Source organism: Ostrea edulis, chromosome 8 (genome assembly GCF_947568905.1).
Source record: "Ostrea edulis chromosome 8, xbOstEdul1.1, whole genome shotgun sequence".
NCBI lineage: Eukaryota > Metazoa > Mollusca > Bivalvia > Ostreida > Ostreidae > Ostrea > Ostrea edulis.
The window spans coordinates 51,169,488-51,192,330 of record NC_079171.1 but is presented as its reverse complement, the minus strand read 5'-3'; the positions used below and the strand labels follow the sequence as shown (position 1 = coordinate 51,192,330).

The 22,843-nt window shown below is 34.6% G+C and overlaps 1 protein-coding gene across 1 annotated transcript; it reads right to left on the bottom strand.

Moving 5' to 3' along the window:
• Positions 1-7,650: 7,650 nt before the first annotated feature.
• On the bottom strand, positions 7,651-16,162 carry LOC125661452 (eppin-like). Its single transcript, XM_048893460.2, has 4 exons — positions 16,029-16,162; positions 14,201-14,342; positions 11,500-11,571; positions 7,651-8,603 (listed from the first exon to the last, which is right to left on the bottom strand). Exons 1-4 carry the CDS (start codon positions 16,062-16,064, stop codon positions 8,428-8,430), a joined length of 426 nt encoding a protein of 141 aa, XP_048749417.1. The 5' UTR covers positions 16,065-16,162; the 3' UTR covers positions 7,651-8,427.
• Between the last annotated feature and the right edge of the window lie 6,681 nt (positions 16,163-22,843).

The window sequence follows — 22,843 nt, the reverse complement described above, 5'->3', positions numbered from 1 at the left end:
CTTAGAAGTAATGTCAACAATTGCTTCCGACCCTGACCTATTGAAATTTGAGTTAATGCTGCAAATTTTAATATGATGATACTGGCCGTTGTTTTTTAGCTGTTATTATAACAGCATTCCTGATGCTTCTCAAGAACTTTCTCATAGGTTGGCAATTGGAGGGCGTTGATAATAAGTGAACTCCGTCAGGTCCGAGGAAAGACCGATCCTGCCAAAATCCTCGATGGGGCCAAAATATCAACCTATGTAAATTATCTGTCATTGCACGTAGATGGCTATTAATGGCGATGACTTGGGAATTGAAGCGCTGACCCGCAACGTATGGTAAACGACGCAGCAGTTGACCAATTAACACATGTTTAACTCCAACTCCTTCGTGTAAAAATTTTGTACCAGCGACAATGTCCGTGGCAATCTCAAGAGGGTCTGAATTCATTTTAATGTCATTTTCCCCGATTTGAATAAAGCAAATATCTGGGATGGCGGAGGGGAAACTAAGTACTGTAGCATCCTGGGATAGATGTGATAAACGTAGACCTCCTTTACCCCTCATTGTTACGGAATATGCACCCGCATCCAAATTCAGATTAGAAATTTTATTTCTGATTGTGAATTCATCCAGTCGCCTGATGAAGGAATGTTCCAAAATCACAACATCCATAATATGACCATTAGACATTGTTTACAAAACGCACGCCACTCCAACGCCAACACTATAGGAAAGTTCACCGAAAATACCAGCTCAAACCGAGCGAATAGATACGTAACTGGGTTTAACGAATCCGCACAGTCATTCAACTTACTTGTTGTTATAGAAATTAAATTTGGATCCTTCGATTTGAACAAAATGAAAAAAACTTTGATCCGCTTTGCAATTTGTATTCACTGAATCCCATGTATATGAAAAGGCTAACGTGTGCAAAACACAAGCTATCGCGTGCCTATCCAAGCCATTGATTGGCTACCAAACTTGAGGCCCCCAACGGGGTAAAGTTATACGAGGTCCCCAATAGGGTAAATGACACATATATACGCTTTAAACATAAATGTTATTATGTTCCATAATATTGATTTATCATGTTTGTCAGAAACGATATTAAAGGTGCAAGAGCAGTAACTCTGGAGGAATCGGCTCCGAGGTTATTGACAAAATTTGTGAATTTTTAAGTATAGATGTAGCTAGATTGAAATTGCTATACATTCAAAATAGAGACGAATATTGTTTAAAGCTGTATGGTCCGAATTACAATATCTTTTTCCATCTCGTAAAAACGCTATTAAATCATCGCACGTGTGTAGTTATGAGACTGTACGGCCTATCATAAATTATTTCACCTGTTTTAACCCAAATAATTTGATTTTAAATCGATGTTTACAAATAACCGCGTCACTCTGTCATTTCAAGTGACAGTCACGTGACCAGCTCAAACTTTCAGATCATCGGTGGTCTTATCTGTGTAAAGCTGTGTATTTTGTTATAACAGTACCGTACCATAAGTTTAATAGAAATAAAAATATCAAATACCTCCTAGTAATTCGTTTTTACGCTCTTTCAGCTTAAACAGTTGCGTATGAGTTAATACATCATGTTGGGATTCCCCTGACGCGCGTGGGTCTATTTATAGACGTCTATTATGGGATGATTTATATATATGTAGCCACTATGTTTACTTTCTAAATAATATTCGCACTGTTTTCATTTACATGCAGATGTTTTCAAGCATTTAATTAAGGGAAAGTTAATAACTTTATAAAGTAATTAATCTGCTTTAAAGTTATTATGTACTAAAATAATACAGATTTAAGGGTTTTATACAACATTTGGTGTTCATTTATTATCATGATTTAAAGATACGCTTACTAATACATGTCTATACGTGTGTACAAAAGGCAACTTGATTTTTTTTTTGTCTACCACGTTGCGTTAATTTTACAACAAATTTTCATATAGGATCGCAAAACTCGGATTCTTTTATCTAAGCGAATTTGCATCAATAATTTATCAGATCAAAATTAATCGAGAGAAGCTGTTCTGTACTTTTGTCACGTACATTTACTTTGCCTTTTCCTACTCACAAATATAAGTGCATTTTAATTGGATTTGTTTAACATTTTGATTGGAAAACAATTCAGTTTGAAATTCATTTTATTGACCAGAATATAGAGAAAAAGATAAAATCGTTTATATGATGAAGAAATTTAGGAAACCATCTTTCTAATAGTATTAGAAAATTTCTTTCCTCAAGACTCAGGCCGATCTTTTCTTTTACAATTTTACGTAACTCCTCTTTCAAATTTTCTCCCCTGCGTTCTTGCCAGTTCAGTATCTTGATGTTAGTCTTTTGAGAGTACTGCTGGTTAAAGTTGGCCATACTGATTGCTCGATTTGCCAGATAAGATGTATCCTTGAGTTGTTTTTCAAGTGATGAAATTTGTTTTTTCAAGTTTGCAATGTTTGTATCGTCATCCATCACCAATGCATCAACTTTATCTGAAATTTGCTGTCTCATTTTTGAAATCTCACTGGTGTGCTCTTTCTTCTGTTTTGTGAGTTCTTGTCGGATGTCCTCCTTCATGTCAACTAACAGCTCCTCCTTTCCTGAATCTTTTATTTCTTGCCCGATTTCTTCTTTGATCTCTTTAAATTCTGTCACAACACTTTTCACTATATCCCTGATGTCATCTTTTGTCACAAGGTCTTCCAGTTTATCCCGTATAGCAATCAAGACACTCTTTATGTTCTCCATATCATCCACATCGGAGGAGCTGGAAGTAACTCTTTTCTGTTTCTGTTCTGGACTGTTTGAAACTGCCAAGCCCTTGACCTCTCTAGATATTGCTGACATATTCAACGCAGTCTGGTTGTGGAATCTTTGTCATTCCTTGTCGTACTTGATCTGGTTCCTCGTTTCTTAGCTCCTTCACTGTCCTTTGTTGCTTTATCTGCCATTGTCAGACTGAACAGGTACACACTACACACACTGACACAGGTTGACTGCTTTCCCTGGGTGTTCACTGAACACTATTCAGTCTTATCCAGGTTAAGAAATCAAATCAAATCAAAAATTCCAAATCAAGAAATTTTACAGAAATAATGTTACACAGTGGTAGATAATCCATAGAATGACAACATTCACACTTTTTTAAGGACAAAAACACATTATAAATGACTTAAAATTAACTTAACCCCTTCTCAACCGTACCGGTCAATTTGACCGGTGGCGCGTAAAAACAGGGCCACGCAAAAGGAGTGCCTCTAAATCTTTGAAACTACGGTCATAAGATATATGATCTATATATCATATTTTTGGAAATTTCCTCTATTTTTTGACTATCTAAAAATCAATAAAGTAAGTAAAGCCATTAAATTAAAAAAAAGCATTTAAAGTGAAGGATGGCTTCGTCTAAATATGACGTAACGCTTTTTCGCAAGGTCATTTTCCCCCTCGATATGATTTTTTTTATTTTCCTTATGAATTCAATATTTTTTATATTTTTGAAAAGCATATATTCCCTGCTTTCAGAAGATATAAAGATTATTTTTAATGCCTGGCAAAGTTATAAGAAAATAGCAATTTTTTGCACATGTACGTTTTCTTACGATTTTATTTCTCAATGTTTAAACATATCGGCGTTTTACCTATATTTATATATGGAAATAGGGAAAAGTAAATACAGCCTGTAAAAGTAAAGGACATTTCCATTTTGATGGGCCCTTATTCGTGTTATAATTCTCGGTAGTTTTTATATTACGATAAAATGAAATTGGGACATGCTGCGCGGTTTTCTTTAAAATTAGCGACAAAACGTCGTCGCTAAAAGCGATCGACGCGCGTCGCACAATAAAGTGGTGAAAACTATTGTCATCTTTTAGTAAATTCAATACCTCTTGATACACTAAAGCAATATACACATATGTATGAAATAATCAGCCAGGTATTTTCTGCTTTTTTTTAAAGCATAAAACGAATATTGGTATATAACAGTTACACAACCTACATGTAACTTCATAAAACACCTATTGACGATGTTACATCGGCAGAGTAAATTTAAATTTCAGATATAAACGTTATATTTGTTCGGAGTAGTAATAATTTTCCCCGTGCCAAACAAATAAAACTAAAAAGAAGTTCGCATATAGCCTATAGGCCTATAGTTTTATTTTTCCGTGATCGAGATCGCGGGTCCCGCGGGGTTTTCGGAAAGTGTGCACTGGCAACACACGTGTTTCCGTTTCAACGAAAACAACAACATAGTTTCACTGTCACAGGGAAGGCTTGTATTTTACATCTTTAAAACGACCTGATGTCAGAAGAAGATGCCCTGGAATTCCTGTTGCAGGATGACCCAAACGATCATGCATTCAGTATAAACATGTACATGTAAGTTGATGTAGCCACATAGGCCGACTAGAAAAAAAATTGCAGATTTGTTATGAAAAATTCACGATTAATCAACGCGATTTGATGCCATAATTTGTAGTTTCATGAAAGAAAATATTTATATTTTATGATATCTAAACCAAGTGAATAACACCCAATTGTTTATTAAGAGCTGACATCATTTAATCTGTCCTGGTCCGGCATCAATCCGTCTGATTAACACCCCCCCCCCCTTTCCAGAATTCTCTCCTTACCTGACGCGCGAGTGTAAGAAGTGGGTGGATTTAGTGTACAATGAGATGGGGGAGGGTGTGGTTTTAATCAGACTGGGCATTCATGGCCGCTGGTTAGAGGGCTATTTTCCAGGATTTTTCCATGTTTATTAAAAATTATCTTTCTATGAAAAGAAAACACAATCTGTTAGGAAAACACATATTACGTCATTATAATGATAGAATTTATTATCATAATTTGAATTATTTTCTTCATATTGTAACAGAAATATAAACGAAATGTGTGTTTGGGCCGAAATGGGGGTGGGGGGGGGGGTACGTAACATCAAAGTCTGATTATGACAGGCTAATGAAAAATCATATAGATTTCTCTTTTATCCAAATGCATGTATTTTATATACACTGAGTAGCTTATGACCATAAATTACATGTGATCCATACATGCTGGTACTGGTATACTATGAGCTATGATGCGTTTGTAGTATTTTCAAAGGCACATCAGCTCATACATTTAGAATTTCCTATTTTTGACTCTAATCTAGTGAGAGGTGTCGTAATATATATATTTTTCAGACAAAAAAAATTGCAAAAATATGCACATATATGACCTTTGACCCCGTAGATCTCTTTGAGGTCATGGGATACCTTGACAAACTTTATAAGAAATTATTCCCTGTCCAATTCCTAACAAAATTATATGTCATATCCCTATCCCAAATCGTGATACATGCAGATTTTATTCGATGTAAAAATATTGTCATGTAGTCTTTAAAAATCTCTAAAATGTGCCGGTAGAGAAAGGGTTAAACTGGAGAACCTACAATGTTGCTACTAGTCACTGAGCATGTCCTTGACCTTCCTTTTCAGAAAATTTATTTCAATATTTAGCTCTTCTGAGCCGAAGACTCAAAGAGCTAATAATATGGTCATTTGTCTGGCGTGCGGTGTGTAGTGTGCGTCAACCTTTTGGAAAAAAGGCTATATCTCAAGAACCCCTTGACCAATTTTTGTCAAATTTGTCACAGTGTATCCTTGTCCCAAGGGCTTTCATTTGTACTCAAACTAGGGTTGTGACCCTTTAACAAGGGGAGATAATTAAGAAAATGCAAACAAAAGTAGTGGTTGCTAAAAAATCTTCTCAAGAACCACTAGGCAAATTACCACCAAACTTATGCATAAGGATGGGGATAGGTTGTAGATAAAAAAAAATTGTTCAAGGCATCATCCTTGGGCAAAGGGTGTGGTCTCAAGGTCACTTCAAAGTTGACCTTAAATTTTGTTTTGTTAAAACTTTGATATTTTGCTTAGTATAAGGACTAGGATCATCAAATTTTGTCAGTTGATGCATCTTAGGACGTAATATCTTTTTTTTTTTCAAAAGTAGGTCATGGTGACCTACTTTTTGAATTTCGCAGCTAATTAATATTAAACGGATTTTGATGCATATCTTGGACACTTTTGAGCCTATGATCATCAACCGTTGTCAGTTGATGGATCATGGGACTTTGAAATGCATCATGGGAAAATTATGTCACCATGACCTACTTTCTGAATTTTATGGCTAGTCATTTATGAATACATTTTAGGTGTTATTTCAGATACCGAGAAGTTTAGAATTATCAAACCTTGTAAGTTGATGCGTCTAGAGGCCTCGAAACATTTATTTTTTAAAACGTAGGTCATAGTGACCTACTTTTTAATTTTTGCAGACATTCAGATGTCACATTTTCAATTCTGGATGCATATTTTGGACACTATGAAAGCTAGGATCATCAAACTTTGTCAGTTGATGCATGTTGAGTCTTCAGAGTGTGTTGACTAAAAAGTAGGTCACCGTGACCTATTTTTGGATTTTGACGGCTATATTTGAATACTTCATAAATCATCAAACTTTGTCAGTTGATGGGTCTTGAGTCTTCAGAGTGTGTCGACCAAAACGTAGGTCACTGTGGCCTTCTTTTGGAATTTGACGGCTATATTTGAATACTATTTGACTTTTCGGTTGATGCATATTGAGTCTTCAGTGTGTCAACCAAAGGTAGGTCAACGTGACCTACTTTTGGACAGTTACATTTAAATTTTCAGGTACTATTTGACTTAAAATCATCAAACTTTGTTAATTGATGAATCTTGCCAAGTGAGAATTTTTGCCTGTTCTACAATGTATCAGAAGAGCGATTCTAGGTCCATGGGCCTCTTGTTTATTAATCAAACCAATGTTATTTCGCGATAATAAACGGTTTAGAAAATGTAATATCTTTGCTTGCAAGAATTAAATCAATTTCAGATGAGAAAAGGTAAAAGAAATTTCCTGAAACAGTGATGTGTACAAAAAACATTGATATTTAATCTGTGAATAGATCCCGTGAGAATCCGGGTTAGAATAGGTCCTTAATACCCCTTACTTGTAAGAGGAGACTAAATGGGGCGGTCCTTCGGATGAGACCGCAAAACTCGAGGTCCCGTGTCACGTCTGATGTGGCACTATAAAGACCCCTCCTCGCTCAAAGGCCGGGCATAGACCTATATTTTGCAGCCCTTCACCGGCAATGATGACGTCTCCATATGAGTGAATTATTCTCGAGCGGGACGTTAAACAATACACAATCAATCAGCTGTAAATTGAAGTACGTGGTAACGCCTGAAAGTTACAGTGTCTCGCATTAGCTGTATCTGTCATGTTGACCGAGACAACAGAGATGTTAAGAGAATTTCGAAATCTTTATTATTTACATACAAACATTCACAAAACATTTACAAATGTTTTTCATACATCAACAAATCTACAACTTTTCTTTTCAACTTTGCACCGCTGGTTACAAATCAGAATTTCGGTATTTTTAGTGAATCTGGGAAAATGTTATAAAACGATGCACAGGACAGTGATAATTGCACATGTTTGATTGTATATACCATTCAGTTAGTGACCTGTACATCATTTAGTTTCCACGCTGTCACATTTGGATTTTTGATTGTTGTCACGAATAGCTGAGCTATTGGTGGTTTACGTGGAGACAACCCAAAGAGAACAAAAATTTGTAACACTTTACATATTTAATGGAATTAATAATCAAGATATAAGTATGCAAATAAGATGTTGATTGGTATGGTTTGTCACTACTGGTTTGTCTTTCCTGTGACGTGTTCCACAAGAAACGGTCCCTGGTTTGTCACTGTTTTGTGCTTTATACACTCCGTCCTTGCTACAAGACGTGTTCTACGAAGAAACGATCCCTTCAAACACACACGTCTTACGGGTCCACAGGTCGGACACCACACATAACCGAGCTCCTCGGGATAGCAGGTTGTTGGTAAATCACAAGAAGGAATACACAGGCGGACATGACCTCAGAAAAGCAGGACCATATAGCTAAAAATTGTCATCACAGTGCCAGCCATGTAGATAGAAAATTCAAAGGTGATACAATTTAGATGTAACTAGAGAATTATGTTGACGTCCTTCTCCCTGGACTACCGTGTCCAATATGATTTGTAGCACGGACTGGCGGTTTAAAGGTCCAGTGAACTGAGGTTACAAATGGGATATTTACAGTGATAAAAACTGAACTGACAGGGGCTCAGTACGGGTTATATGATACTAAGACTAAAATATATCTACAGAACACATTTTAATGTGACAATTGTGATTGACAGCTCGTTCGCCCCCAGCGCTTAAAAGTACACAATAATCAAGAAAAAACTCTTTATTTATGAATCAGAGGGAAGGGCAGGTTCTCTGTACAGAATTTACATGTGCATTTTGAATTTAAACACCAAAGAATGCAAACTGCGTTAAGCAGCTTCGTTCTCCTTCAGGGACAGCGTTGTCGGCATGCTTTCCTTGTTGTGAAATTATTTTTATTTCCTCTGCATCCTCCGTAGGTGAATCTCTCACAGCGGTTGGTCGCTTTGTTGAACCACCATCTACGCATATTTGCTTTACAAGGACCCGTTACTTTTGGCAAGGAGCAAACACGTTTTGATGGTCCTACAAGTAAAAAAAAATCGAGGTTATATATCATTTTCATCTGCTAGGTTACCTACATGGTACTTTTCCATTCATGTTGTTAATCTAGTGGGAAGACCTAATGTGACTTTGACCAAATACCTCAGGAGCAAAAGAAAGAAATAGATGTATTCCTTTAATGATGTATGGAATAGCTCTTTGGAATGTTTGAGAACCCACATTTCATTGCATGTGTTGTGGAGTTCAGATCTTTTCTTGCTAACCCAGTGCATGGTTTATTTAATGTATAAGCACGATGACAATGTTTACAACTCTAAGCAACTTTTATATATAACATGGAAGACGTGCAAGTTTGGATCAACGAGGGGTGTAAGCTGCATTTCGAAAATTTGTAAGTGACATTACAGAATATAATTTAAATTACTTGGTTCGAGTACAGTGGGGCCTCGTTAATCCGGACACTTTGGTTCCCAGCAAAATCGTCCGGATAAATGAAGCGTCCGGATAATTGAATCGCATATTTTCTAGCTTTGCATAAGTAGCCAATATGTGCCTACTTTATTGATGCATAGTGAATTAAACACATTCTATCATTGGATTTAACCATTTGCATTAGTAAATAAATTATGATAATGTTAACATTTACATGTATTTCAAAGCACTAAAATTTGATGTACGTGTTCAGTGTATTTGCCTGTGCTTACATTGTACATACATATGATCCCTACAAAAAAATATTCAAAACTATGTACTGTGCCGGTAATTTCCATCTGTCACGATTCACGGGTTCGGCGGTCTGTTAAAACAATCTTCATCGTCCAAAGTTGATATAAGAATTTCGTGATTATCATGTCAGTTGACAACATTCTTTAACCAAAATCCAATCTGCCAGACTTTATATTTCTTATTTCATAATTTTCCAAGACAATATCAGGAGAACAAAATCATTTAAGCTCGTAATATCAAGACCTACTACTGCTTTGATCTAGTCACGCGCACCTATTATTTTCATGATGCAATAATAACGGAACAAAACTCGGGTGAAAATAACATTACAGGTACATACAGAATTTAATTGTCATTTTCCTTAAAATGGTAATTTTCTCACTTCTACCCAGAGTTTAAAAATTCAAAAGCAATAAAGCTTTACAACATCGTAACAAGAATCAATCGTACACAAGTACATTCTACATGTACATGCGCGACATTCTAAACGTTAAAAACTTATACTATATATACATGTGCATGAACATACATGTATATTTCACGCCAATCAACAGAATAAAATCCAGAATCTAGAAGTATAATCTACACTCTTTAGATTTGAATAAGCCGATATCAATTTACCAATCAGTACAACTGATACGTGTAGCAGTTAAAAAATTATCATTACGGCATGATGTTTAATTTATTAATACTATTAGGGTATTGATCAAGACTATAAAATAATATGCTACAGATTTATTTACAAAATTCAACACAAAACACAATAAAGATCTTATGTGCGAAAATTGGCACTACAATGTCTCGATCGGCACGTGCTGTATAACTGACATATCACACACCACCTAATTAAAGGGAGGTGTTGACAGGGTACAGGTAATCGCTTCAATTAGACAGTTTGGGTTGTTTTCTTTATAATTTACGCCTTGCTAAAATTGTCCTAAACAAAATTACCGTCCGGATTAACGGTACAATTTTCAATGCATTATAACGTTTTGTAGTAAAAAGTGACCGTCCGGATCCGGAACGCGAATTTCCGGATTAATGATGCAAAATAATGTATAAAAATTCCGTTCCCTAGAAAAATCGTCCGGAAGGTGAAGCGTCCGGATTACCGAGGCTCCACTGTAATTGGTTTATTTGACTATTGGTAGGTACATATACTTCATTTTACAACAAAATTGGATTTTTCAGTGACATAGATTTTGGGAAAAAACATAAAACACCACTTTTTGTCGTTTAAAACGTGAACAAATTCTTTGTCATTAGTACAATATACACGTAATACACTAGTAATATGTTCATTCATAAAGTTTTCTACAACGCCCTTGCTGACTATCAGTTTCATAGTTTAAAAGAATATTCACAGAATACAAAATTATGGTAGCCATGTCATTGGAAAGTCCCTATGCAATTCGCGGCAAAGCCAAGATGCTTAAAAAAGGGGCGTAACTCTTCTTCCGTAATCTCCCGGCATTTGAATTGAACGCCAGAAGAAACCTTAACGAACAGAGGATGATATGGATGAATCAATAAAATATTCGTCTGTTGAGGCTTTGAATACCAAGCGTAGGTCTAAATCTTCTTACATTAACGTCAGCTTGTGACGTTCCTATTTGAAAGGCGAAGATGACGAATAGTGATCAATTTCATAAATCGCAACAAAAATACAAAATATTGAGTTGGGTAAACACAGACTCACACAGGTGGGGTCAGGTGCCTAGGAGGAGTAAGCACCCCCTGTCGACCGGTCAGACCCGCCAGGTGCCAGGAACGGCCTAACAATCAGTATGAAACACGTCAGACAGCATTTGATCCAATGATAGGTTGTATTGACGAACTAGATCGTTATTACGACCATATATTTTGCAAAATGTTGGCTTTAAACGAGTCTGTTGAAACCCCTGTAACATCAACTTGTTTGTCCGTAGCCTGCCTCGATTTAAAAACTGATCATACACAGAACAAGCTCTTGTGTATCGAATCAGTAGAGATATCAACACCATATACAGATGATAATGCAATATTGCTACATAAATATGGGAAGTTAATGATTGAGGAGCTGAAATCACGTGACAACGTTTGGAATGAATCGTGAACCAGGAAAACAATACTGCCTATTGTTACATACTAACAACATCAGCTTTACCTTTCCGTGGGGTCTATCGTTACATACTGTCAACGTCAGCTTTACCTTTCTGTGGGGCCTTCTTTGGCTTCACACAGTGTCTTCTACAACCGCAACCATAGGAACAGCACTTCTTATCTACAACACAAACACTTCTCTTTAGTCACGTAAGACAAGCACCGCTGTAGTCATTTAACCAACTTGTCAGCTCACTATCCATAATCATTTCCACAATTCAATTGCCTATTATTGAAAAATATTTTTTAACATTATTTGTCTGAATTCAGTTCGGCGGTAAACCAGCATCGGAACTTTCTGAACTTTACATAGACTTACTGCGAGTTAGTAAATTTTTTTCTTTGACATTTTTTCTATAAATTAATGGATAAATCTGAATTGCTTGTGATTAATGTTTGCTGGTAATGTTAAGGGTTATGCTGACTTATAACATTGGCTTGTCTCCAATTACAAAATCACTTAATCTTTAGACATTGTATTGTGTGTCAAAGTCTTATTGATGGTGAAACTGTTGGGACAAAATTAATTTCACATTTTCATCGGATAGTAATCTTGGATCCGCTCAAATATCAAGCATATATACTCCTAGATCAATTAAGATAGCCCGTATATATATATATATATATATATATATATATATATATATATATATATATATATATATATATATATCGATAATAGGTATGGAGGTTCCGAATTTATTATTTCGTCCAGTGTTCAATAAGAATTGTCCCTTCCTCTCGTATTTTTAATGTTCTAGGTAAATTTACATTTCATTCTCTTAGCGAGGAAGCAGTTTGTCGTCTAGCAATCCAATTCTCGCAATGTTTTACTTGCTCGCCTAAACTTGTTCGTGCAAGACCTACAATTGGAACACCGCTCGGCTTTCTCCATTTTATCTGTACTTGACGGAAAAGTCTTTGTGGATGTTCAGATTGCAAGACTTGTTTGATAGTAATTAGAGACGCGAATATTCATTGGACGACCACAAAAATAAAAACCTATTGTATCTTCTTTTTTTCTTTTTCAATCACTTTGATACGTAAATAATAATAATAATCCTTATTGTCAAAGTCAGATATGCAAACAATGTACATTAATTATATGCTAGTTACTTACCGACTTGCGCGGATGTTGATTTAGCCTGGATGATGTTAGAGATATCAAATGTTATAATCACCTCGAATGCCCATGCAGGTGAATATAACCTACTTTCCCCCTAGTTTATGAGTTTTCAGCCTATCATAGAGCTCAAAATTATTCGATCATATGATAAGTTGAATTATGTAATACTTAAGATTAACATACATACAGATAAACTTATCACAGAGATTAACATAAATACGGATAAACTTATCACAGAGATTAACATACATATAGGTAGCCTTATCACAGAGATTATGTTAGATATGTACATTAGATATGTAAATATACAATAAACTCTCATTAGGTATGTAAATGTATAAATTCTCAATAGGTATGTAAATATATAAACTCTCATTAGGTATGTAAATGTACAACAAACTCTCATTAAGTATGTAAATGTACAACAAACTCTCATTAGGGATGTAAATGTACAAACTCTCATTAGGGATGTAAATGTATAAACTCTCATTAGGTATGTAAATGTATAAATTCTCATTAGGTATGTAAATGTACAACAAACTCTCATTAGGGATGTAAATATACAAACTCTCATTAAGTATGTAAATATATAAACTCTCATTAGGTATGTAAATGTATAAACTCTCATTAGGTATGTAAATCTACAAACTCCCATTAGGTATGTAAATATACATATCTTATTACAGAGATTAACATACAGATAGCCTTATCACAGAGATTAACATGCATACAGATAAACTTATCACAGAGATTAACATGCATACAGATAAACTTAACACAGAGATTAACATACAGATAAACTTATCACAGAGATTAACATACAGATAAACTTATCACAGAGATTAACATGCATACAGATAAACTTAACACAGAGATTAACATACAGATAAACTTATCACAGAGATTAACATACAGATAAACTTATCACAGAGATTAACATGCATACAGATAAACTTATCACAAAAATTAACATACATAAACTCATCATATAAATTAACATACAGATAAACTTATCACAGAGATTAACATACAGATAAACTTATCACAGAGATTGACATATATACAGATAAACTTATCACAGAGATTAACATACATACAGATAAACTTATCACAGAGATTAACATACATACAGATAAACTTAACACAGAGATTAACATACAGATAAACTTATCACAGAGATTAACATACATACAGATAAACTTATCACAGAGATTAACATACAGATAAACTTATCACAGAGATTAACATACATACAGATAAACTTATCACAGAGATTAACATACAGATAAAGGTATCACAGAGATTAACATACATATAGATAAGCTTATCACACAAATTAACATACAGATAAACTTATCACAGAGATTAACATACAGATAAACTTATTACAGGGATTAACATACAGATAAACCTATCTCAGAGATTAACATACACATAATCTTATTGCAGAGATTATCATACATACAGATAAACTTATCACAGAGATTAACATACATACAAATAGACTTATCACAGAGATTAACAGACATACAAATAGACTTATCACAGAGATTAACATACAGGCAGTTGAATACGCTCTCACACATCAGTAAAGCAATAGGTATTAGTATCATAATCAGCTTACTTCCGGGGCATTCCTGATCTCCGTCACACTCCAGATATTCAGGTCTACAATCACAAGCCGTGACGATTGTTGACACCGGACATTGACCAGGTTTCCTCACAGGGCGTTTCCGTCCAGTTACTACATCAACCTGCACGCATGCCTAGTAAGAATTTTAAAGTAGTTATACAAAATAAATTCATTACTTATTAATTGAAAACGAAAGTGCAGTGGGGGTAACTGTTGTTTCTTATTCATAAATTTTGCGTCAGATTAAATCTACACTACATTCTACAATTATATTGTTCTGGTGATAAATTCTACACTGTAATACACTCATTGTTTTAAATTCTGCACTTACCATAATGGATTCTACATTTATTCTTTTGTTATATATTTACAGTTATTGTGATATATTTACAGTCATTGTTATATATTTAACAGTTATTATATATTTTACAGTTATTGTGATATATTTTACAGTTATTGTGATATATTTACAGTCATTGTTATATATTTACAGTCATTGTTATATATTTAACAGTTATTATATATTTTACAGTTATTGGGATATATTTCACAGTTATTATGATAAATTGTATATTCAGTGCAATTAACGGAAAATAGAAAAACAAAACTGATGGACGGAAGGAGCAACTTTTGAATATCACCACGCTTCGCAGGCAACATTATAAATATCACCACGCTTCGCAGGCAACACAATATCACTATGCTTCGCAGGCAACATGATAAATATTATTATTATACTTTCATGTAAAATACTCGAATCTGATTGGTCGAGAAGCATTTGAAAAAACATATTGTTACCCTCTGAGAACAGAAAACACGCGCCCCAGGGTGATAGTATTTAGCAACGGGTAACAGTACTTGACAACAGGTGATATTATAAAAAATTATCACATGCGTCATGCGCGCATGGTTAGCCGTAGATTGCTAGACGACGTCGTTTGAGCGTTTGTAATAAACGCGAGTACCCGAATCGAAATACGAAATATCGCATGACAGTGATTGATCAAATGTCAACAGACGTAAGTTATAGGAATGAGAGTACCAAACCCCCGTATGCGTAACCCGGACGGAGTTTACCCAAGATTATAAGTGTCTAGGTGTTGCGTGATTGGCTAATATCAAGAGTGAAATTATTTGGAATTGAAAGAAATATCATAGAGGTTCAAATTAATTGTCAGGATGAAAAATTATCGCACAAAATCGAGAAATGACTGAGGAAATTACCATGGTACGGGTGTGCTTAAAATGAAGTGTGTAATTTACTGTAAATTGTTATGTGTTGTAAAAAAGTACAAATATGGCCTATAAAAGGCACGGGACCCTATATAATTTTTGTCATTTTTTATCAGCACTTGGAATGAACTTAGAAATGTTTGCGGTCATTTGTTTAAAATCGATATAGTTAATTAGTGAGAGGGCCAAAGGTTAACATTGAGGTCTATGGGAAATGAATTGGTAATATTTCCCCTTTTCTGCTTTCCAGTTTACATAACATTCAGTATAATAAAACAAATATTGCATGTATTTGAGAGTAACATTGAAATTTTCACCCCTCGAGAAACCATTGTCAACCTCGGCTACGCCTCGATTGACAATGATTTTCTCGGGGTGAAAAATTTTCAATGTTACCCTCAAATACATGCAATATTTATAGACTATGCTTCGCAGGCAACATAATAAATATCACTAGGCCTCGCAGGCAACATAATAGATATCAGCATGTTCCACAAGCAACATAATAAATATCACCAAGCTTCGCATGCAACATAATAAATATCAGCATGTTTCGCAAGAAACATAATGAATAAATGATACTCACAAAGACAACCAAAAGAAGAAGAATTTTTAATTCCATTTTACACAACTAATCTGGACATTAACCTAGTCCAAGTAAATGAAATTTAACTGTTCCCTGCGCTGCATGCCTTTTTATATGAACACTGATTATGCAACGCTGTGGAAACAGGATGTACATGTATATACATAATTTGGGGAATTTTCCAAAATTCTTCAATGTTTCATTCACCCCTACGTAATTTGTACCTTGCAGTACCGGTCGAAGTATGTCATCAAGTCTAAAAAATTAATAACAGTTTCATTTTTAAGGACGAAACAAACGAATTAATGATATCATGTCTTGGATGATCAACATTCTTGTATATTTATACTCACTAAATCCTTTCTCTTGTATTTCTTTTAAAATTAGCATTGCTTTCATCTGCAACAATGAATGTATGTTTTTTTTCGCAAACTAGTTCAATCCAGGTTTAATCCCACCTGTCCGTGTAATCATTGCCAAATATGGAGCGTCATCAAGATCAAATGTTGCATTGCCTGTTTCGTTTAACGTAACGAAAAGGTCAACCATATGATATTTAAGTATTTAAATCTAGTTTATATTTATATTTGAAAACAATGCATAACAATATAAATACAAACAATAAAATGTCTTTGTTGTTTCATCGGGTGATGAAGTTAGCAATCCTTGCAGAAATTTTTGTTACATAAGTCGCCTACGCGGGTTATGATTTTTTTTTTCTGCAAAGCTAGCTACATTCATCACCCAATGAAACAACAAAAAAGCATTGTATTGTTTTAATGACTATCAGAAAGATGTGTATATACAATTCTCATAAAAACTACCTTTCTTTTTAAAAAAAAGTTCATCTAGTATTTAAGACGCGCCTTGTTTTCGTTAGTAAATCTCGGCTTGTGTTTGTCCTGTCATCCCTCGTTGTGTAACAGTGATATATATGATTAATGTCTCTGTGTGCCATGTACATGTATAGTTTTGACAACTCAAATATGTTACGTATAAATCTGTTTCATTCTGAAATGTATCTGACACCTGTTTCATGCTTATGTAACACCTAAGAATAATAATCATGTGCGGTTTTCAAACATTACCTTCAGGTCATGCCAATTTGTAATCTAGTTCGTCGGATTCGCCGTTTCTATTTGTAACAAATCCAAATTATAATATTATCAAAAAATAATATCCGCCCGCGTGTTGAAAAATATCCGTAAATATTTTTTTTAGTTTTTACAATAAGCGCACAAATAACTTTGATGTATATGCTGACAAATGACAGAAGCGCGGGCTCTCGAGAAATTTCCTAACAGTGTAATTACGGTTAAGTTATTCATAATGTCTATCTTGATATGTACGATACTTCATAACACTGGATTGGAAGTTGTTCGTTATGTTGGAATCGAACTGGAAGCCGATGAAACTTTTGAAGCGCTATTCGATGCCACTATTTAGAGAGCATTGATAGCATATGATTGATTGTTTGATTAACCTATATATTGACTGAAGTCTCTCTTGAGAATATTTCATTCACATGAAGACGTTACCATTACCAGTGAAGGGCTGCAAAATTTAGACCTATGCTCAGCGCTTATGGCCCAGAGGGATCTTTATCGTGCCAAACCTGCTGTGACAAGGATCTCAGTTTTTGCAGTCCTATCTGAAGGACCGCCCCATTTATTCGCCTCTTACAACAAGCAAGGGGTACTGATCGATGACTATTTTAAACCGGACCGACAGTTAACGACAAATTCATAAAAGTTTTGGTGATGTCATATCAAAATTCAAGAAAATGCTCAAAGCGATGCAATGGATATTGCATTTGCAATGAATGTCAAAACTGGATGTGTCCCTAGCAATCTGCATATCTCTGAATCGAAAGTTTGTAGAAATGAAACTTAAAGGACACATCTCATGTTTTCAATGTACACAACATTACATGCATTTTGTCTTCTTTATGTTTATAGTAATTAATTCTAATAATTCGATCGCCGAAATTTTGCGATATTTAACCACAATACAGACTTAAATCTAAGCCCCGATTTCAAAAAGTCAAGTTAATTAGGTAGGTAGTCACGTGGTACAGTGACGTCACATGCGCCCTTCGGATTGTGAAAGTTCTGCGAGATATTATTAAAAACTCAACTTTTAGGGGCCTAATTAATTTACCATGGGCAACATTTAAATCGATGTTGATAAATTGTCCGAGTTTTATATGTGTTCGCCACCAATGCACACATATAACGATGTAAATACCCAAATATAGCGAGTAAAGCGTGTATGAAATCGGCAAAATTGTGAGTAAATAATGTTTATATGGGCCGCTGTCTACAAACTGTTTGGGGATGTTTTTCCTTTATACATCTGTAATTGGCGCTGTTTTTCTAAAATAAACAGTGCAACCATTATTTATTTTTGGATTAGACAAATTATGATACGTTAAATTGTTGACAACTAGGCCCTATGCCAAGCTATTGTCACGCGTGCATTTCGCAAAGAAAGAAAAAGACAACACACACACAAATCAATGAAAGTATTCAAATTTAAAGTGGTAATCACATTATTTTATTTTGATAAAGCAATCTTATTACTATTTTTGAATTGTGATCTGCACGTCTTTAGGAAGTACGAAGTGGGAGCACGGCGTTATAACCTACTGACGCAATCAAGATGCTACGAGTTCAATAAAGAAATAATTTCATAATTCAATTTAAAGTTAGGAAATACAATATTCTATTATTTGTATAATTAAAAGTTCAATTATTTTGTATCTTTATTTTTTGTCGTTGTAAATCTACCAGTTGGTAGAAGTTACATGTACATTGTATCGTCGATATATGTTGTTACAAGGTGAAGGTCAGTTGATCCGAGTTGAAGAGCAAAACAATGTATGCTATAGGCCTACCAGTGCTTATAGCTTCGATATATCCATTTTCTCGCAGTTTATCAGGGTCTCTGTCCAAGCGATCTTTGAAAAGGTGACTGGGTGTGTTCTTTAAGGTAAAGTTCTTGCTCCAACAAAAAAATTATCCACGTCTTTTTTCTCGTACCTTCCTTCGAAAAATTGAAAAATACTCAGTCTAAATCCTTTCTACCGACAACTAGTACACCCGAGCACGGCACAAAACATCTTAATGCATTATCATTTACAAGCCGTTAACGTGACAATTGGTTTCTTGTCGATTAAATCTAATCTGTTTATGAAATGGCTAATAGATGTTTTCAAACCCGAGGGCGCATATGACGTCACACAAAATGGCGCGTAAACTAGCGAAAGAAAATATGCATATCGCAAGATTTGAATTTCATCGCTTTCAAACTCGAAAACTACGCAAAATATTTCATTTAAAACACATTTAAAGTAGTTTTAGGCATAAAAAGAGTTAATTTTGCTGAAAAAATGAAAAAGTTTAGAAACATGCGTTGTGTCCTTTAAATAAGATGCTTCAAAAAGACCTTATCAGTTAATGTTGCAAAGTACATGTATTAAGTATAAAGAAAATAAGTATTTGAAACCTGAAATACTTCTTATTTATTGTAAACTATATCAACAAAGTTGAAAAATATTGAGTTTATGTGGTAAACAAATGATATCTGATGATTTTAGATCTTTATTTTTAGGCGCCCGCTTTTTAAAATCACACTTAATTCAATTAAAAATATTTATATTTCTTGTATTCGCTCGCCTCATAATTTTTATCTCCAAAATTAAAAATAATATTTGTAAAATAATTTCGCCCTCTCGCCTCACTTTTTTTGTTTGAAAATCCGAAGAACTATTTTATAAATTGATGTGGCCTCACGGACATTTTCATTGCCGCCTCAGAATCCAAGGACATTTGTTAAAAGTACAATGTAATTCCATGTGATCATCATAATGTGGTTCCTATGGTCTGGTTCCTTTACCAGCGTTTACCTCGTCATCACGATGTTAGACAGACAAGCAGGTATAACATGCTTTAAGTTAATTTTCGTTTAGTTCCATCTGCCACTTTTCCCCGGCTTTGTAATTTTCTGACAGCCCTCCACGATGTGACGTTACATTAATTCACAAATAAAAAAGATAACATAGATATACTGAAACACTTATGATTTAACCTTTAAGGATGTATGCTACACCAGAGAAATTTGATGTAGATGAAAAGTGGAGGATATGTACAACAATATTTTGAAGTTGAAATTTTTCAAATTTACTTTATTTTGTCAAAAAATACAGTTTTAGTAGAAGGTAATCTGAAAAAAATTTAAAACCCCAGCTGGACTCGAACCTGCGACCTACAGTTCAGCAGTCGGTATTCTAAACTACTGAGCTACTCGGCTAGGTATTTAAATGAAAAAGGAAAAGTCAAATATTGCTGATATCGATTTTTTCATCCATGTTTTTAAAGGAAGTCAGCCATTATGACGATGTAGAGTACAACCTTAATTTATTCCAATATTCTGGCTGCCGCACTGAGAAACGATTTTATGAGCCTATCTAATGAATAAGAGGTTTTTACAGACCCCCACCCCGAATATCACATTGAAAGAGATTTTCTCAAGTATTTCCCCAAACATAGCCCGTTTAAATCGATCAAGATATAATTAAAGATAATTGAACTTAAATATGAATTTATTTATACACCTTGTATAACATACATGTATGCATCACATCGAATTTTAATGTGAACGAGTCCGGTGAGTTTAATGGGAACGAGTCCGGTGAGTTTAATGGGAACGAGTCCGGTGAGTTTAATGGGAACGAGTCCGGTGAGTTTAATGGGAACGAGTCCGGTGATTTTAATGGGAACGAGTCCGGTGAGTTTACTGTGAACGAGTCCGGTGAGTTTAATGTGAACGAGTTCGGTGAGTTTAATGTGAACGAGTCCGGTGAGTTTAATGTGAACGAGTTCGGTGAGTTTAAGAGGTTTGCCTCATTTGTGATCAATGTAAAGTGGAAATTCGTACACGTGCGGATTAGTGTTGAACCTAAAGAGATACAGTCTGGTTAAAATCAATTGGATTGATGAAAAGGTCATTTCGTTGTGAGTCTAAATGAGAAGATAACAGTATACAAAAATGACTTCTATATATCTCCACAATAAGAGACTATAGAAGTTACGTATTATTTAGGTAGTATTCAACGCGCACAAGGATTTATAGAGTAACCTGAAGGGAAAGATACCTTGTTGGAAAATAAACACGAAGTCGGAAGTGCATTACTTTCTTTTCAAATGATATTTTGAGACCGGGAGGGGTGTTACACTTCAAACAATAAAGAAAACATAAACCTACATGTATTACACATGACATCAAGATGTAAAATGTCCAATATTCCCCTTCACTTTAGCAGTTTTTGCAATAGAGTCCTTGAAAGTTAACCCCGTCGACTGTGGTAAAAAGTGTCAAATAATACTTGTATTTTCTAACGTTCTGGGATCTGCACCTGTCCTCTATAATTACGAAATGTTTCAACCAGGAGTATCTGGATTTTAAATAAGTTTTAGTATAGGGCACTCGATCATATGCTATAATAATACATGTATACATTACAGAAACATCGATGTGCTCGACACTGTACAAACTTGTGTAAAACGATTAGTGCTTAACCCGTTAACAAACCTGGACGTCCATGTTTTTCTCTTTCCTGACTATTTACTTGAAGTTGACGCGCATGGGCAAGAGTTCTGAATGCCCCCCCCCCCCTCCAAAACGCATTTTGGTTGTTACCTAACTATGTTACTTTTATAAAATTTAGTAATCTTTTCACTATATCCGTTTTAAAAGGCTCATACTTGAGATTTGGAGTCATGTCGATTTTTTGATAAGTGTATTTTTTATCTCTATCTTGAAGGATTATTACTGTAAAAGTGGTAGTTTATGCTGGGAGTTAAGAAAGTTAGCTCCTTGGCTTTTGAGCACAACTGCGCAGGATGCTACAACTAAGTATTTACTGGTTCAATACTGATAAAATTGCCGCAAACATATTACACATCTATTGCTGAACCCTATCCAGTGGAAATATTTTGTGTTAATTCAAATTTTGAAAGGGTTTGGTAGGGACTATATTTTGTGGCGGAGAGATTGATTAATCAAAAAATTCAAAATCTACATGATATTACAGTTTCTGTTTCATCCAATATATCTTCTATTTTTATACTCCTATACGTGTATTTCAGTTTTATAATTTATGATACAAGTAGTTGAGACTTAAAATTAGTTCGAATGTTGTAATTTATTAAATTTGGTTGATATATTTTTCCAAACGCAACACCAATTCTTTATAAAATGTCAATTAATTAACTCGAAATGGGGGGGGGGGGGGGGGAGAGAGAATTCAGTATTTTCACCAACAATTAATTTTTTCTTTAACTCCAACCCTCACTTTTTTTAGTTTCATTTCAAATTTTAAGGCAAGATCTTGAAAATTATGTATTATTTTAGAAATTGACATTACTCACAATATGTCTTTTTAAACTCTCAAATTTTATATCATGATTTTTTTTTTCGTATATCAAGTGCAAAAGGTCATACATTCATTTCCATTACTTGTACTATTATGTTTATCTCTGTATCGTTAGAAGACATGATTATGTATCTGTTTTACGTAATGATTGATTTGTGTTGCATATGTTGTGTTCACACCAACAGACAAATCAAGTTTACTTGAATAAATCCTGAGTCAATTTTAAGTGCAAAAAGGTCATGTTTAGAACATTGTAGCTCAATAACAAGTATTGCGACCCCAGTGTTTCGTCTTGATTTCCCAATTCTTCTTCAATGTAGAAGTCAAAGATACACTTTCTAAAAAACTTGACATTACTCCAAATCTCAGTGGCAAACCT

What these genes read in the sequence shown, in the direction of transcription:
- LOC125661452 (XM_048893460.2), bottom strand. Translation starts at nt 16,064, where the DNA reads ATGGAATTAAAAATTCTTCTTCTTTTGGTTGTCTTT. An exon ending in AGATCAGGAATGCCCCGGAA is followed by an intron (nt 11,572 to 14,200) that starts GTAAGCTGATTA and finishes TTTGTGTTGTAG; the next exon opens with ATAAGAAGTGCTGTTCCTAT. An exon ending in AAAGAAGGCCCCACAGAAAG is followed by an intron (nt 8,604 to 11,499) that starts GTAAAGCTGACG and finishes TTTTACTTGTAG; the next exon opens with GACCATCAAAACGTGTTTGC.